This window comes from Hyperolius riggenbachi, chromosome 10 (genome assembly GCF_040937935.1).
Source record: "Hyperolius riggenbachi isolate aHypRig1 chromosome 10, aHypRig1.pri, whole genome shotgun sequence".
Lineage (NCBI taxonomy): Eukaryota > Metazoa > Chordata > Amphibia > Anura > Hyperoliidae > Hyperolius > Hyperolius riggenbachi.
This window is the reverse complement of record NC_090655.1, coordinates 225,624,890-225,642,874: the sequence shown is the minus strand read 5'-3', so window position 1 is coordinate 225,642,874 and position 17,985 is coordinate 225,624,890. Positions and strand designations below refer to the sequence as shown.

Here is a 17,985-nt window from a genome sequence, read left to right as displayed (position 1 = left end):
ATAAATACAAAGTGATGAGGTACTCACGAAGGTGGGTTGCAAGACCAGCAACCGCAGTATAAAAACAAGTGAGGAAATCCCGTCCCCACTGAAGTTCTATGTCTTCAAATGTATGGCTCGCACTCCAGAAAAAGCGATTGTTTGGGTACACAAAACAAACAATTGACAGCAACCTCTAATAGCTAGGGGGTTATAAACAATATCACGGGGGGGGGGGGGGGGGGAGGCACCCAAAAATAACCATGGATGTAATAAATATAAAATGGCTTACCTCTAAGAAGTCAGAAGGAAGAGGTAGTGACATGGAAAAAAGAATCCTGAGGGAAGAGGACTCTCAGCCTCTGTGGATTCAATATAAGAAATTGTCAGTAGGAGGAGGTATTGGCGAGGGGAGCAGAAGCTTGACCAGCAGGCCTTCACCCCCTCAGGATTCTGGACATGACATCACCAGTAGGAAGAGGTAGTGACATGGAAAAAATGAATTCCTGAGGAAGGGGATTTTCACCCTCTAAGGCAGGGGTAGGGAACCTATGACTCGGGAGCCAGATGTGGCTCTTTTGATGGCTACATCTGGCTCACATACAAATCAGTAGGGGTTGATTCACTAAGCTACACTGCTCAAGCGGCACAGCTTAGAGCGGCAGCACAAGTAACATTTTCAAAGTAGGCATGCTACTGCTGTAGCGTGCACTACTAACTTACGCTCCCCCCAAAACGAACAGCTGCTCCAATTGCCCCACTTTGGACCCTGTCAGGTTCAGTGACTTTGTGGGACGAGATCCCGGGCACTTGACAGGCAGCCTATTGGTTCAAAGTGCGGGGATCTCATCCTACAAAGTGAATCAACCCCCAAGTCAGCTAGCTAATTGTACCAGCTGTTAGTCGGTATTTCTCCTGTTTGGCTCTCGGGGAAATTCCTGATGTTGCTGAAACCCAAGAGAAGCTGAAGACGTGTCTGATACTTCCGCTGCCTGACGGATCAACTGTGTACACATCACCATGGCAACAGGGGCGTGAGCCCTCTGCTGCGCATGTGCACTGTCCCAGTTTGAAAGATTGTATGGCTCGCACGGCATTACATTTTAAAATATGTGGCGTTTATGGCTCTCTCAGCCAAAAAGGTTCCTGACCCCTGCTCTAAGGACTCAATACACATGCCTCCCAACTTTTTGAAATGAGAAAGAGGGACACGTAAGCCATGCCCCTAGCCACGCCCCGTCACACCCTTAGCCACACATACCATAAAGATTTTATAAGAAAAATATGTTGTTTTAAAATTTAGACCACACTGGTCCTTTCTATCCTAGTTAATTTTCCTTCATATTAACATTTTAAAATAGAGTCAATCAAACAGATGTTTTTTAGTAGAGAAATATATATATTTACATAGAAAGAGGGACAAAGTCCTGAAAGAGGGATAAATGAGGAGGGACAGGGCTCTCAAAGAGGGACTGTCCCTCCAAAAGAGGGACAGTTGGGAGCTATAAATACAGGATATTGTCAGTAGGAGGAGATAGTGACGTGGGGAGCAGAAGCTTGACCAACAGGCCTTCACCCCCTCAGAGTTCTGGACATGACATCAGAAGGAAGAGGTAGTGACATGGAAAAAAGAATCCTGAGGAAGAGGACTTTCAATCTCTGAGGATTCAATACCTAAAATTGTCAGTAGAAACAGGTAGTGGCATGGGGAGGAGAAGTTGGACCAGGAGTCCTTTGTCCCCTCAGGATTCTGGACATGACATCAGTTAGGAAGAGGTAGTGACAAGTGACATGGAAAAAAAGAATCCCGAGGAAGAGGACTTTCACACTCTGAGGATTCAATACATGAAATTGTCAGTAGGAGGAGGTAGTGACACGGAGAAGCAGAAGCTCGACCAGGAGCCCTTCATCCCCTCAGGATTCAAGATTAACGTTTTTAGTAGGAACAGGCAGTGACATAAAGAGCAGGAACTTGATCAGTAGCACCTTTGCCCAGTGGCGTAGCTTACGAGCTGTGGGCCCCGATGCAAATTCTACATTGGGCCCCCCTAAGCACTCTATAGATAGCAGTTGATTCGGCGCACCAAAACCTGCCAATGGCAATTACAGTGTCAGAGGCGCAAGAAGGGGATGGGGAACAGTTTGTTAATGATTACCACTATTCAAAGTATCTATAGAAGTGATTATTACCAGCACAGGACCAATAGAGAGCTAATACTGCAATTGAAGGAGAGCCCTATGGGGCCCCTCTGGCCCAAGGGCCCCGATGCGGTCGCAACCTCTGCAACCCCTATTGCTACGCCCCTGCCTTTGCCCCTTCAGGATTATAACCAGTATGACATTATCAGTAGGAAAAGGTAGTGACACAGGAAGACCTTCACCTCCTTAAAGCGGGATTGTCACCATAAAAATCAAATTTCAACAACAACTGGTCTGAGTGTATTGAGTGTTTAAGATGCTAATCCTACATTCAAAACTTTCAAAACTTTTTCTGCGGTTATGATTTGAAGTTATCACATACTTAACGGAGCAGTGGCCCTTTAGTACTCAGTGCCAAACAGTTGCATGCTGGGGGTTCTTTTTATCTATAATATATTCCTCCACTTCCATGTATTTCCCTGCCTAGCTGCCTATCTGAAACATGATGCCCTGCTCACTTGTGTTTACAAGCAAGGCTGAGGTGACTCGATTGGAGGAGAAAAGAAAAAAGTAAAGGGCAGAAATGACATCAGAATTTAGCCAACTGTGGGCAAAAGACATGGTTCCTACCAGGAACAGAATTCTCTTCATTTACTATATAAAATTCACTGAAATCAAAACGTGGACAGTACAATACATGTGATATGTAAGTAGATCAGGTATTTATCTACTTATATATGTGTTTTTTTCCCTGGCATAGATAGTATGACTAATCCTACTGCTTTAAGATTCAGGACATGACATTGGAAAATACAATAAGTTTGATACTACTTTTTTTTATCAACATATTAATACTTTTTCAATTGATAAGTGCTGAAAGGTATTTTAAGAGGGAAATGTATCTCCTCGGAGAAAACTCAGGAGAAAGGGCCTCTGTGTATTTTGGAAACAGATGAAGATCGTCACTCACGAAAAACGGAACCAGAGCTGCAGTTTCTCTATTTTCCACTAGATGGCAACCTTAGGTATTTGGAGTGGAACAGATAGACAAGAAAGGGTGAAGAGTTTGAAAGGAAGTTTGGTGTGGCAGGTCACCCAGCAGGAAGTAGAGAACAGACATTGTTGGAACTGGCAGCAGAAGGGAGAAGTGGCTATAAAGGTATTATTTTATATTTACACGCAATAAGTATCATTCAACTATGTGTCTAGATGTGCTGGTTTACTTCACATTTAACACAGATATAGAACCTTATATCCAACTGTTCATCTAGAACTGCTGGTGTATAGATCAGATGCTGCCTAAATATAGAACCATGTATTTCTCCAGCTTTATATAAAGATCTGCTGGTTTATAACACACGTACATTCTAAATATAGAGCCATTTATCGGACTGTAAATCCATATATGATGGTTTAGTGCAGTGATACAGGGTAAACATAAATCATTTATGAAGATCTGGATATGCTGATTTATATCTAAGTGTGGTATCAAGGTATGCCTCTTATCCAGGACTGCTAAAACCTCATCTGTGCATGCTCAGTAGTGTCCTGGTATCCCTCTGCCAGCTTGCCGGTAGAAGCTCCCAGTTATCCCATAGGAGCAGGTTTAAAGGCAGGTTAGTTTTAGGGGTGGAGAAATGGGAGGAGAGGTTAGTGTCAGGCAGTGGTCAGGGGGTGAGTTAGCATGAGTGAGACGGAACACTAGACCACCTAGGTATTACCTTCACTTCGCTAACCAGTAGTAGAACCTGATCAAATATGGACTGGGTAGTGCAACAGGACACAGTAGAAGAACTCAACACTACACTCAGAACTATCCTAAATATAGAGCCATTAGGCTTTAGGATGGTTTAGGTGACCCAGTGTCAAAGTCTATAGGCAAATGGGTGGACAGGACCCTCTCTAACATCTAGGCTTCAGATAGGTTGTAGTAATAATACCAGGGCCGTGGAGTCAGATTCGGAGCAATTTTAGGTGCCTGGAGTCGGAGTCAGGATAAAATGCACCAACTCCGACTCCTAATGAATTTAAACTGTAATTAAAATAGAATAGAAAATATGATAAAATGTTCTATTTCTCAGATAATTGTCATCATAAATAATTTATATACACAGTAATAGCTCTGCTTAGTCCACAAAAATTAAATAAAGCAATCAAAATTAGTTACTTGTGCTGCTTCAATAAAGCAGTCCCCGTATTTTTAAGGTCAGATATACATATCTAATTGTGACTGTATATATGATGTGTACACAGGAATCTCTTATATATACTAAATAACATCTATGCTGTAAAAATAAAGCCTGATGTGTAGCCGTGTCACTAATAGAGATGGTCAATGAGATGGAAATAATTCTGCGTTGATGCTGATTTATGCAAATGTATGCACTCTCTTTGCTCATGAAATCAAATAATTTGATATTTTGGTAAAATTTGGTTTGGTGACTACGAATTAAAGATACACTGAAGCTAGTTTAAAAACGACTTTTTACCTTTTATTTATATGAGGCATGTTTGCCCCTGCTAAAACGCTGATATCCTGTGGCAGAATGAGGGGTCTTTACCCCCCAAATCCCCTGCGGGGAGTGCTAACGTGAGAGACAGAGCTTTCAGCTGCAGCTCTGCCTCTACGCACGTCTATCAGCACGTATTTCCGCCTCCGCCCGCTCCTCTCAGTCTACCTTCACTGAGAGGGGCGGGGAGAGGCGGAGATCCGCGGCTGATAGATGCGCATGGAGGCAGAGCTTCAGCCGAAAGCTCTGCCTCCATGAGCAGTAAAATCCACGACCAAGAAAGTTGTGGATTTTGCAGAGGGGATTTGGGGGGTAAAGACCCCTCGTTCTGCAGCAGGATAGCGGCGTTTTAGCAGGGGGGCAAACATGCCTCACATAAATAAAAGGTAAAAAGCTGTTTTTAAACTGGCTTCAGTGTTTCTTTAAAGTGAATGTTTACCATTTTAAAAATCAGAAAGTCAGATACTCACCTAAGGAGAGGGAAGGCTCGGTCCTGCGCAGGATCCCCCGTGGCAGTATTCGACCAGTTCGGTCAAATACTGCCACTTCCGCAGCCGAAGGGAGCTTTTGGAAGCCTTCGGGAGCACTCGGGCTCCCGAAGACGGGCCGCTTCATACTACGCATGCGCGAGCGCCCTCTATGACGCACTCGCGCGTATGTAGTATGGAGCGTCCCGTCTTCGGAAGCCCGAGTGCTCCCGAAGGCCTCCGAAGTCCCTGCGGCGGCGGGCGCGATCGGGGGAGCCAGCACAGCACCGAGGGCACCGGGAGAGGAGAGGGAAGGCTCATTAGGACTGAGCCTTCCCTCTCCTTAGGTGAGTATCTGACTTTTTGATTTTTAAAGTGGTACCCACTGGCTTTAAAGGGTACCTGAGACGGATGAAAAGAAATGTTTTATACTTTGTCCCTCGCTGTCCTCCTCCACCACCTGGATCTTCTGCTATGAGTCTGGCCACGTGCTGCTCCTACAGCCAGGAGCATTCTGCACCTGTGCAATAGGCACACTACGCCAGACTGGCTAAAGTACCTGGACTCATAGCAGAAGATCCAGGTGGTGGAGGAGAACAGCGAGGGACTGATTAGCTTGAAGGGGGCTGGAGGAAGCCCCATGTATGTATAAAACTTTCATTTCATCTGTCTCAGGTTTACTTTGTTACACAGCAGTGCTATACTCTACATATGCACTCCACACAGAGCTCCAGGGACTCCACTGAAAATGTTATGCACATTGAACACAGAGGTGTTGTCTATCACCCATAAACCTGGTTCAGATTGTGCATGAAAAATGTGTAATAGAGGAAGAATCCCCTCATTCTCCCACAGAGTACCTGCACATCACTCTTACATGTACCCACAGTCACATTGCCTAGCTCCTGAACCATGTTCAGATTAAGCATGAAGAATGTGTAATACAGGAAGAATCTTCTCATTCCCCTGCAGAGTACCTGCACATCATTTTTACATGTACACACAGTTACAATGCCTAGGGCCTGATAGATGTTCTTTGTTCCTGTCTGTACCTTCTACAAGTACTCTTACCAAGGACTAGTTTAATGCTACATACACACTTGAGATAAAAGTCTTTGGAAAAGGCAAGATCACAGACCAATTTTACCCCGTTCCATGTAGTATGAGAGCCATACTCTACACAGTCTAATCTATGGAGCTGCACTCCCCATCAGATAGCATCTTTGCAAGATGCTGCACACAAAGATGCTGTACACATTCAAAAGATCTCTTCCTGCAAAAGATCTCTTCCTGCAAAAGATCCATTCCTGCAAAATGCATTCATAGTCTATGATATCTGCAGATCATCATACACGCCTTGTTTAACCTCCTGAGCTCAGCTCGTCCATTACCGCCGGAGGGTGCCGCTCAGGCCCTGCTGGGCCGATTTTCGCCAAATAAAAAGCAGCACACGCAGCCGGCACTTTGCCAGCCGCGTGTGCTATCTGATCGCCACCACTCTGCGGCGATCCGCCGCGAGCAGCGGCAAAAGAGGGTCCCCCCAGCCGCCCGAGCCCTGCGCAGCCGGACCAATCAGTTCCGGCCAGCGCTAAGGGCTGGATTGGAGGCGGCTGACATCAGGACGTCGGCTGACGTCCATGACGTCACTCTGCTCGTCGCCATGGCGACGAGAAAAGCAAAACAAGGAAGGCCGCTCATCGCGGCCCTTCTTGTTACTTCTGATCGCCGGAGGCGATCAGAAATATGCGGCAGGAGTGCCCTCTAGTGGGCTTTCATGCAGCCAACTTTCAGTTGGCTGCATGAAATAATAGATTTTTTTTTATAAAAAAAAAAAACCCTCCCGCAGCCGCCCTGGCGATCTTAATAGAACGCCAGGGAGGTTAACAGACAATCATCTGCAGATCAGATCCACCAGGATGGATTTTCAGATCTGCAGATGATTGCCAGATATGCAGATGAAGTCTGTTAAACAAGGTGTGTATGAGGATCTGCAGATATCATAGACTATGAATGCATTTTGCAGGAATGGATCTTTTGCAAGAACAGATCTTTTGCAGATACTGATCTTTTGAATGTGTACGGGCATCTTTGTGTGAAGCATCTTGCAAAGATTTTATCTGATGGGGAGTGCAGCTCCATAGAATAGACTGTGTAGAGTATGGCTCTCATACTACATGGAATGGGGTAAAATTGGTCTGTGATCTTGCCTTTTTCAAAGACTTTTATCTCAAGTGTGTATGTAGCATTAGTCTATGACTAAGTCTACATATCCTTCTCACTACAGTTGTCTTTTAAAATTCCTAAGCATTGGCAGTTAGGCCCCGTTCACACTGCACGCGTTTCCAGCCGAGTTTTGGAAACGCGTGCGGGAGGCCGACACGCACGACATCAGACAGTGCATAGAGTGCACTGTCTGATGTTCACACTGCATGCATTCCGGACCTGTGCGGTCCGGGAACGCATGCTGCACGCATTTTTTGCAAAAACGCATGGCTCTCCCATTCACTTTTCAGTGATGGGATCAGCCACGCAACGCACACAAACGCGGATGGCATGCGTTGCGTTCCGCACGCATGGCCACCCGCGTTTGTGATGTGAACGGGGCCTAAAGAGACAAATTTAATGTTACATACTTTCAATCAACAAGATTGTAATATGAAAATTAGAGGAGTCGAGGAGTCGGTGTAATCAAAAACTGAGGAGTCGGAGTCGGTGGATTTTTGTACCGACTCCACAGCCCTGAATAATACCCTCACACTATTCGACCAATTATAACGCTTGAAGTTATAGACTGCTGTGATTGGAGAACTGTTCCCTATGGTCTTTCTCGCTGGGTCACCATACTAGCTCTAACACTTGGGTGTTCATTGAGATCAGCTCATGTATTTTATGGCACAAGTACCTTAGCCCTACCCTGCACATAGATTTTACAGTATATGCACCTCCAGTGTTTACCCCAGAATTTTTTTCCAGCTGGGTGGGACAGGGAAATACGGGGGCCATCGCTTCCATGGGGGTAAAGTGGTTCCATAGGGGCCCCAGAGCTGGCTGATGGGCCTCCAAGTATATTTTCCCTTGTAGAATTCACTAGTGATGGGCAGGGTTTTTGAGTCGGTACTATAATCATCTGATTCCGACTCCTCAGTTTATGAAAACTCCGACTCTAGGTACCCAAAATTGTTTAGACTCCTCGACTCCGACTCCACAGCCCTGGTGATGGGAAAACATTGTTGTTGGCTATCTCTAAACCTCTTTATGGTGCTGAAAAAATTCTAATTATACTATCCTTCTACAGAAAAGAGAAGCCTTTACTGACCAGAAGCCCTCATCAGTGAGGATGGAGGAGGACCGGAGTCACATGACTGAGAAGATATTAAACCTCACCCTGGAGATCATCTACCTGCTTACTGGAGAGGTGAGTGGGATACTTGAATTGTCACATGACATAATTCTTGTCTCTTCTAGTAAAACACAGACCTGACTGGAGAGGGAAGGAGGATTCTGGGAATGTACCTATTGATATTATTATATGTCTGATATTATGCAGGATTGTGAAGTAGTGATGAAGACATCTGGTGAGCTATTGACTCCCTACAGCCGTGTCCATACCTTATCCCCCATAACTGTGTCTACGCCTCATTCCCTGTCATCTGGGCTAAACGGTGAGAAAAAAATTCTAAGAGTCATTAACAAGATGATTGAGCTGCTGACTGGAGAGGTGAGCAATACTGAGAATTGTTGCATATTATCTGATAGCAGCAAGGGATATGTCTGATGGTGATTGTATCGTTGTGTGTATATCAGGTTCCTATAAGGTGTCAGGATGTATCAGTCTATTTATCCATGGAGGAATGGGAGTATTTAGAAGGACACAGGGATCTCTACAAGGATGTCATGATGGAGAATTGCCTACCCCTCAAATCACCAGGTAAGAGGACTTCTAAAGTGATTGTAAAGGATAGAGCAGTACGGAGACCAGAATATTTTTCCAGACGGGTGGTATGTAAAAATAGCTGGGTGGGGCGAGATGAGAGAATGCAGGGCTGGCGCTTCTCTGCTTACAGTAGAGGAGGAGGTAAGCTTATAACAGCCGGGTGCTCACCAAAACTAGCCGGGTGGAGCGCCCGGTTAAAAGAGCTTGGGGAGAACACTGCATTATCCAATAAACACATAGAAACAATGCGTTCAGTCAGCGTGTGTGTTTCTTACAGATAGCCCCAGTATCACAACCTCCCCGGAGAGATCTACAAGTCCTCTTCATTCACCAGATTGCATTGAGGAAGTTTACACCAGTCCCCACCGTTACGAGGTAGGTGGAACAGAGGTTTTAGCACTATAGGAGCTGACATTCTTTTATGAGTATTCTCCCAACTTATGCATTTTTCCATAATAATAATTTTAGGTTGAGGAACAGATTGTCATGAAAATTAAAGTTAAAGAGGAACAAGAAGAAACATATGTGAGGATTGATGAACAACCAGTGGAGGAGAGCGACATGATGGGAAAAATAAAGGAGGAGGAGCTTTCTCTAAATATCAGTGCAGGTTAGTCATCAGTACTAAATCAGAATAACTTCATATTTTCATTTTTCTTCCAAGTGTAAAATACACTCATATTGATGGATGATCGGCAGAAAGTTAGACCGTGTGAGATGCAATAAATTTATAATGACATGGAAATGGGAAATACTTCTGTCTTAATGTCGACTTTTACATTGGCCAGTCAGTTTTGTTTCTGTTCTTTCTATTAGTTGTAGTGTCTCCTTTCTCACACGTTTTTGTCACATATTTTTGGTCCCTTACCACTGCACAATGACTGAAATGTCTTTAATCTAATCTACTAGTTACATATATTCACATGATGCACTTATATCAATGGTTTCCTCACAATCAAGAACATCCATTCTTTGTAAAAATAAAAAAACATTGGCAAAATAAAAACACCACCTAATATGCCCAGCTCATGAGGAGGAGATCCTGTATGATGTATAGTAGATGAATCTTCAGTGACCTTTTGTTTTTACAGCAATGCACAATGTTCCCATCATATGAAAGGCCCATCTCCATTCCTCATTATGACATCATAGTACCAACAAATGAGTAGGAGATACTGTGTACACCATATGAAAGGCCCATCTCCATTCCTCAGTATAACATCATGTTCCCAACAAATGAGGAGGAGATACTGTACACCATATGAAAGGCCCATCTCCATTCCTCAGTATGACATCATAGTACCAACAAATGAGGAGATACTGTACACCATATAAAAGTTTCATTTCCATTTCCATTCCTCAGTATAACACCAATAAATGAGGAGATACTTTACACCATATAAAAGGCTCACCAGTCAACAGTGTAACATTATATTTCCAACAGATGAGGATGAGATACTGTACACCATATGAAAGGTCCATCTCCATTTCCCAGTCGAGTTGACCAGCTACATAGATAACACAACGTGCATTCAAAACCGATGCAACAAAGGAGGACGTTGACTTCAAGGACACCCTGTGCACAGATTGTTCAATACTAGACTTTTCCACGACGATGACGTGACCTCTTGAAAGATACCTAACTACTTGCTAACCGTTAAAACATAGTATGAACCTCAGGCTGCTAGCCATAAATGGTCTACACATTTCACACATAATGGTTAGCTAGTGATCATCTGTCGTGAATGCAAGTTGTGTAATTTGCCCATGTGTGGGCACTGTACATCTATGCAGCTGGTCAATTCGGGTGCAGCATGTATTTTGAAGTGCTGCCAATATCTCCTGTTGTACAAAAATGTAAGTCTACCAATTTCTAGCTGCATACATGTGTAACAGTTTGTATTCAATTTATTTAGATTAGGGTTTAGTGCATAGTTTTGCATCTGATTTTGTATTCAAGGTTTTTCATTTAAGTCCTTGGGGGGCAGTGCAACGTTGGTTTCATTACAGTTGCAGCCTGATTGAGCATTGCCAATCTTTTCCGCTGTTCTTTAGAAAACTTGGGTGCAGCCTGTATTTGGAAGCACTGCCAATATCTCCTGTTGTAAAGTGTATAGTTACTTCTTGTCAATTAACATAGTAGCGGCTGCACTAGTGAAGTATCGCGGTTGCGATACTTCACAGAAGCCCTGGGGTGTACTCACCTCGGGATGGGGAAGCCTCTGGATCCTATCGAGGCTTCCCCTTCCTCCTCCGTCCCACAGCGGTCTCGCTGCAGCCCACAGAATGCACTGCCGACAATTTGTCAGGCTGTGCAATACTTACCTTTCCCTGTTCCAGCGGGGGCGCTGTTGTGGCTCTCCGCTCGGAAATAGCCGATCTCAGTCGGGTCCGCTCTACTGCCCAGGCGCAGAAGACTTGCGCTTGTGCAGTAGAGCGGACCTGACTGGGATCGGCTATTTCTGCCTATTTCTGAGCCGAGTGCCGCTAATGCTCCTGCACTGGAACCGGGAAGGTAAATATTTACATCCCCCAATGTTCGGGGAGCTCTATCGCTGCCGCCGTAGGACCGGGGAAGCCTCGATAGGATCCAGAGGCTTTCCCCTCCCAACGGGAGTATCCCCCCAGGGGAATTTTTTAACATTACAGATCCTCTTTAAAGGATTGCACATTGCTATGCAAGCAGTGCACGTAACTAAGGAAGGCACGCTACACTGCATGACTGCGGGTAGCATGCATACCGCTCTTAAGTTGTTTTTAAGTCATGCTGCTGCAGCAGTGCTCTTTAGTGAATCAAGGTCCATGTTCCCAACAAGTGAGGGAGACATACTGTGCACCGTAGGAAAGGTCCCTTTCCATCCATTAATTTAGCATGATGCTCCTAACTGCTAAACGCTAATGCATACTCTTTCTTCTGCAGATGAACAGGATGCCTGGAATGCCCCAGAGGGAAATCTTATATTCTGTCCTGATTATGACGCAGAAGATTATGGCATTGTACAATATCCAGGCATTATCTCTGTTCCCCAGAATCTACATTATAAATATTTCCATGTGGATGGATCAGTGGATGCCCCTAATCTGGAAGAGTCTTCTAATCAATCGTGTCATGTCATGCCAGATTTTTTTTCAAGTTTTCACAGTGTAGATAGATCCCAAGATTCCTCCAATCATGAGGAGTTGTTTTTGGACAATTCTGGTCCTGTTACTTATAGAGACAATAGGGTGTTTCCATGTTCTGAATGTGAGAACGTTTTCCTGTCCAGATCGGATCTCCTTCGACATCAAAGCTGTCACACCGGGGTGCAGCCCTTTTCTTGTTCGGAGTGCGGGATCTGTTTCAAATACAAGTCATTCCTAGTCAAGCATTTGAGAATCCACACCAACGAGAGACCTTACTTATGTATAGAATGTGGCCAGTGTTTCAAACGGAAAACTCACCTGACGAGACATCTCATGGTCCACACAGGTGAGACTCCTTTCCCCTGCTCCGAGTGCGGAAAATGTTTTACTCGGAAAGATAATCTCCTCGTTCACCAGCAAACGCACACTGGCGAGCGTCCATATTGCTGTCCAGAGTGTGGCAAGAGCTTTGCGCACAAGTCCAATCTTGCCCAACATAGGAAAATACACCAGGAGGATACGTTGTTGTCTTGTTCCGAGTGCGGCAATATCTTTAAATCTAAATCTGAACTTCAGCTGCATCGGAGCGTCCACACTGGTGAGGAGATCTTTTCCTGCTTGGATTGCGAGAAGTCGTTCCTCACGAGATCAGAACTTGGAAGACACCAGAGAGTCCACAACAGCGAGAAGCCTTTTCCATGCCCCGATTGCGACAAGTCTTTTGTTAAAAAATCTGATCTCGTTCTACACCAGGGGGTCCACACAGGGGAAAAACCTTTTTCGTGCTCCATTTGCGGGAGATCGTTCTCCCAGAAAGGAAGCCTTGAGACCCACTTTAAGGTCCACTCTGGTGAGAAGCCGTTCCCCTGTCTACAGTGTGGGAAAGCTTTCATTCAGATAGGACACCTTAGGAAACACCAAAAGATTCACATGGGTGAGCATTCGTTTCCCTGTCCGCAATGTGGGAAATGTTTCATACAAAAGGGAGACCTTCTTTCGCACCAGAGAAGTCACATGGGTGAGCGTTCTTTCTCATGTTCACAGTGTGGGAAAAGGTTCAACCAGAAAATTAGTCTAATTCGTCATCAGAGGAAGCACCTGAGCTGATGCCTGCCGGTGTGTATTGTGGCCAAATTGTTGGAAGTCATTCTATTCCCAGGAATTTAACTTTTGAATATACCTTTAGCAGGTAACAGCTCTAGCTGTTACCCAGTTTGTATTCAGTCACTTCCTTTACCTTATATAGTGGAAAAAAACATTTTTTTTGGGTTGGGGCTTCTGATCATGTGATTATGCCTAAAAGTATGCATATGCCTCAAACCTTTGGTGACCTAGTGATTGCTGGGGCTTACTGTGGCCCTCAGTTTGAAGTGTGTACAATCAATTCCTGTCTTTTTCACCCTATTTTATTTAGGCGGTCTGCTGGGCTGGGCATGTTCAGCCAATCGCTTTGTCTTCTGACACACTTTTCCCCTTCACCTCTCCATAGGACAGTATATGTCACCTGGACTCTTGTAACTGTACTACCAGCTTACCCGCATGGTGACCAATCCTAGCTGGAGCATGGATAAACTGTCACTGGATGCCCTCATGGAATGAACTGTCTCAGGATGTTGGTATTATTATTGATTTATAAAGTGCCAACATATTCTGTGGTATGATCATAAAAGATTGTTTTGACTATGAGAAGTCTTGTGTTGAGTCAGGGCTCAGTGGATTGTGCTTAACAAGATGCATGCTGGGAAGTTCACATCAGTTTCTCCTAGTCTCTCCCTCTCTTTACATCTGAAATAGATCTTCAATGACCAAGCTGAAAACGTAAAGGACCACTATAGCTAAATATTAAAAAAAAAATGTACATGAAAACACATAAAGGAAGACTACATTTCTCACAGAGTCAAAAATGCTATAAATGAACTTTTCTCCTATGCTGTTGTTACGTGCAGCTGGCAGTAGAAATCTGACAAAACTGACAGGTTGTGGACTAGACTATCTCCTCATGGGGGATTCTCATGGTTTTCTTTATGTTCAAGAGCACTGAGGGCTCGTTCAAACTATCAGAGCTTTTGTGAGCGCTTGTGATTTTGAAAGCTCTTGCTAATGGTATCCTATGTGAGTGTTCACACTGGAGCGATGTGATTTTGTAAAAATCCCCCATAGCATTGCATTAGTAAGAGTTTTTAAAAATCTCTAGCGTTTAAAAAGCTCTTGCAGTGGGAACGGGCCCTTAGTGAATGGCAGTTGCCCAGTCCAACTACCAGAATGGTGTGCGAACAGGTAGAGGGGGCAACCTGCATATCTGTATAGATCCTTTCCAGGCAGTGCTTTTGTAAAGAATAAATGAAATACTGAGAATCCCCCAGGAAGAGATGGGCCAGTCAAAACCCTGTCAGTTCTGTCAGATTTCTACTAAGTACTGTAAGTGACAGCAACATAGGAGAAAAGTAATGTATAGCTCATTTTACTCTGGAAGAAACCTACTTCTTATTTGTATGTGTTTACGTGTATTTTTAATTTTACAATTTTTAGCGATGGTGGTCTTTTAAAGGACAACTGAAATGAGAAGGATATGGAGGCTGCCATATTTATTTCCTTTTAAACAATACCAGTTACTTGGCTATCCTGCTGATCCTCTGCCTCTAATACTTTTAGCCATAAACCCCGAATAAGCATGCAGAAGATCAGGTGTTTTTGACATTACTGTCAGATCTGACAAGATTTGCTGCATGCTTGTTTCTGGTGTTATTCAGACACTACTGCAGGCAAACAGATCAGCAGGGCTGCCAGGCAGCTGGTATAGTATAACGGGAAATAAATATGGCAGTCTCTATATTCTTTTCACTTCAGTTGTCATTTACAGGGAACCTAAACTGAGGATATTGAGAAGGATATGGATTTTTCCTTTTAAAATAATCTCAGTTGCCTGATTCTCCTGCTGATCCTTTGTCTCTAATTCCTTTAGCCACAGCCCCTGAACAAGCATGCAGATCAGGTGCTCTGACTGAAGTCAGACTGGATTAGCTGCATGCTTGTTTCAGGGTTGTGATTCAGCCACTACTGCAGCCAAAGAGATCAGCAGGACTGCCAGGCAACTGGTATTGTTTAAAAAGAAACATCCATATCCCTCCCAGTTAAGGTTCCCTTTAAGTTCCATATGAGTAAGAAGCCCAGCTGGGAAACCCCACACAACATGATTGCTAGGGCTGTGTGGGGAATAATAAGTCTGAAAGGGGGGAGGGGCTTCTCTCTGTTGACCCATTTCTGAATAGGGATTAATATTACATGAGCATTTCCTGCAGGGTTTTATTCCAGACTGAGGGCCCTTTCACACTGGCGCTATGCAGCATTTTACCGCAGCCTACCGCTAGGGCAATGAAAGTTTTTGGGGTACTTCACATTGCCAGAAGTACCCTATGTAATGAGCGCATACCTAGGTTACCGTGCAGGTCCTGCGCAGCGTGGAAGTCTCATACGTCTATGGCGATGAGCGAGTTTTAAAATGACTGCCGCAAGTTTTATGCGCTGTGCATGCGTGGAAGCGTATGTTGTCAATACACTTTGGCGCACGTCATCGATTCGGCCACAGGATGTGTCACTTCTTGATTGGTCTGCTGCCAGACGGGGATTACCGCACCGCTACCAGCGGTTATAGTGTGAAACTGGCCTAAAACTAACTATACTCATTACAATTGGCACATGCTCGACATCGGCAAAGAACCACCATTCCTAATCACGTAATGTTGTCTGCTGGACTATCACAGTGGGGTGGCAAACAACAATTTATGTCCAGTTAGACGATCTTGTCATATCCAATTTTTAATAGGGCAAAAATATTGTATAGTGGATGGCTAGCTGTATAAAACTTCTAGCCGTTTCCCTTCTCCTTAAAGCACACCTGAAGTGAGAGGGTATGGAAGCTGCCTTATTTATTTCCTTTTAAACAATACCAGTTGCCTGGCTGTCCTGCTGATCTTTCTTGTACTGGTAGTATATGAATCACATGCCTGAAATAAGCATGCGGCTATTCCAGTCAGATTTGTGTCTGAATCACACCAGAAACAAGCATGCGGCTAATCTTGTCAGATCTGACAATAATGTCAGAAACACCTGATGTGCTGCATGCTTGTTCAGGGGCTATGGCTGAAAGTATTCGAGGCAGAGGATCAGCAGGACAGCCAGGAAATCTGCAGTATTTAAAAGGAAACAAATATGGCAGCCTCCATATCCCTCTCATTTCAGGTGTGCTTTAAAAGACAACAGAAGCGAAAGGGATATGGAGGCTTCCATATTTATTTCCTTTAAAACAATACCAGTTGCCTGGCTATTCAGCTGCTAATCTGCCTCTAATACTTTTAGCCATAGACCCTGAACAAGCATGCAGCAGATTAGATGTTTCTGACATTTTTGTCAGATCTGACAAGATTAGCTGCATGCATGTTTCTGGTGTAATTCAGACACTTTTGCAGCCAAACAGATCAGCAGGACTGCCAGGCAACTGGTATTGTTTATAAGGAAATAAGTATGGCAGCCTCCATATCCCTCTCAAGTCATTTGCCCTTTAATATCAAACCACATCTGGGAATTCCAGTCCTTTGTTATTAGAAGTGACAAAGAATTCCAAATTAAAGCAACTTTGATCTAAACCTTCCTCCACCTGAACTTTTTCCTGTCCTGCTTTTTTAACCTCCCTGGCAGGCCCGGCCCTAGACTTTTTGCCGCCTGAGGCAATTTTCAAAGAAATCGCCGCCGCCGCCCCCCCCCCCCCCCAAGCCGTGGGTGTGGGGGGCCGCCCGAGCTGGAGAAGATAGCGGGCAGGAAGGGGGTATTGGGCTTAGCGGCGGGGAGGGGGGCCGGACCCCCCCCTCCCTCGCCTGGGTCCCCCGTCCTCCGCTCCCCTCCAGCTTTTAAAAGTTCCTTGCTGGCTGCAGCTATTTGTAAGAGGCAACGGGCGGGGATTACTCACCTCTTCCTCGTTCCAGGCCAGCGTGCGCTCCACTGACGTCACTTCCTGCTACGCCGCAGGAAGTGACGTCAGTGGAGCGCACGCTGGCCTGGAACGAGGAAGAGGTGAGTAATCCCCGCCAGTTGCCTCTTACAAATAGCTGCAGCCAGCAAGGAACTTTTAAAAGCTGGAGGGGAGCAGAGGACGGGGGACCCAGGCGAGGGAGGGGGGGGTCCGACGCCGCAGGAAGTGACGTCAGTGGAGCGCACGCTGGCCTGGAACGAGGAAGAGGTGAGTAATCCCCGCCAGTTGCCTCTTACAAATAGCTGCAGCCAGCAAGGAACTTTTAAAAGCTGGAGGGGAGCGGAGGACGGGGGACCCAGGCGAGGGAGGGGGGGGTCCGACCCCCCTCCCCGCCGCTAGGCCCAATACCCCCTTCCTGCCCGCTATCTCCTCCAGCTCGGGCGGCCCCCCACACACCTGGACGGGCGGGTGCCGCCCCCCCCCCCCCCCAGAAGTGCCGCCTGAGGCAAAAGTTTCACCCCGCCTCATGGGCGGGCCGGCCCTGCTCCCTGGTGTCATGGTTATTTCCAGATTTAGGGTCTAAAAGCTGTGCCATTTTTTTTACAAGCTTTTAGACCCTAAAACCAAGAACAAAAACATACCTCAGAGCGATTTGTAGCAACTCCTACATATTACTTACTCAGACAAGGGATTACCGCTCCGAGCTGCGTGTTTACTGCTAAGGAGGTTAAAGCATAACTCAGCTTTCACACAGGGAAAATTCTCACCAGATCAGATATATACATTCCAGGTGGCGCCGTCTGCGCCCAAATCTCCTGCACTGTAATCACAGCACTCACCTCCAGTGTGTCCCTGCTGCTCCCACAG

At 45.2% G+C, this 17,985-nt stretch overlaps 1 protein-coding gene across 1 annotated transcript; it reads left to right on the top strand.

Annotated features, from left to right (window-relative positions):
- Positions 1–3,130: 3,130 nt before the first annotated feature.
- Positions 3,131–16,404, top strand: LOC137536846 (zinc finger protein 436-like). The gene is made up of 7 exons (XM_068259033.1): positions 3,131–3,277; positions 8,391–8,510; positions 8,643–8,813; positions 8,900–9,023; positions 9,307–9,404; positions 9,498–9,639; positions 11,950–16,404. Exons 1-7 carry the CDS (start codon positions 3,131–3,133, stop codon positions 13,257–13,259), a joined length of 2,112 nt encoding a protein of 703 aa, XP_068115134.1. The 3' UTR covers positions 13,260–16,404.
- The last annotated feature ends 1,581 nt before the right edge of the window (positions 16,405–17,985 follow it).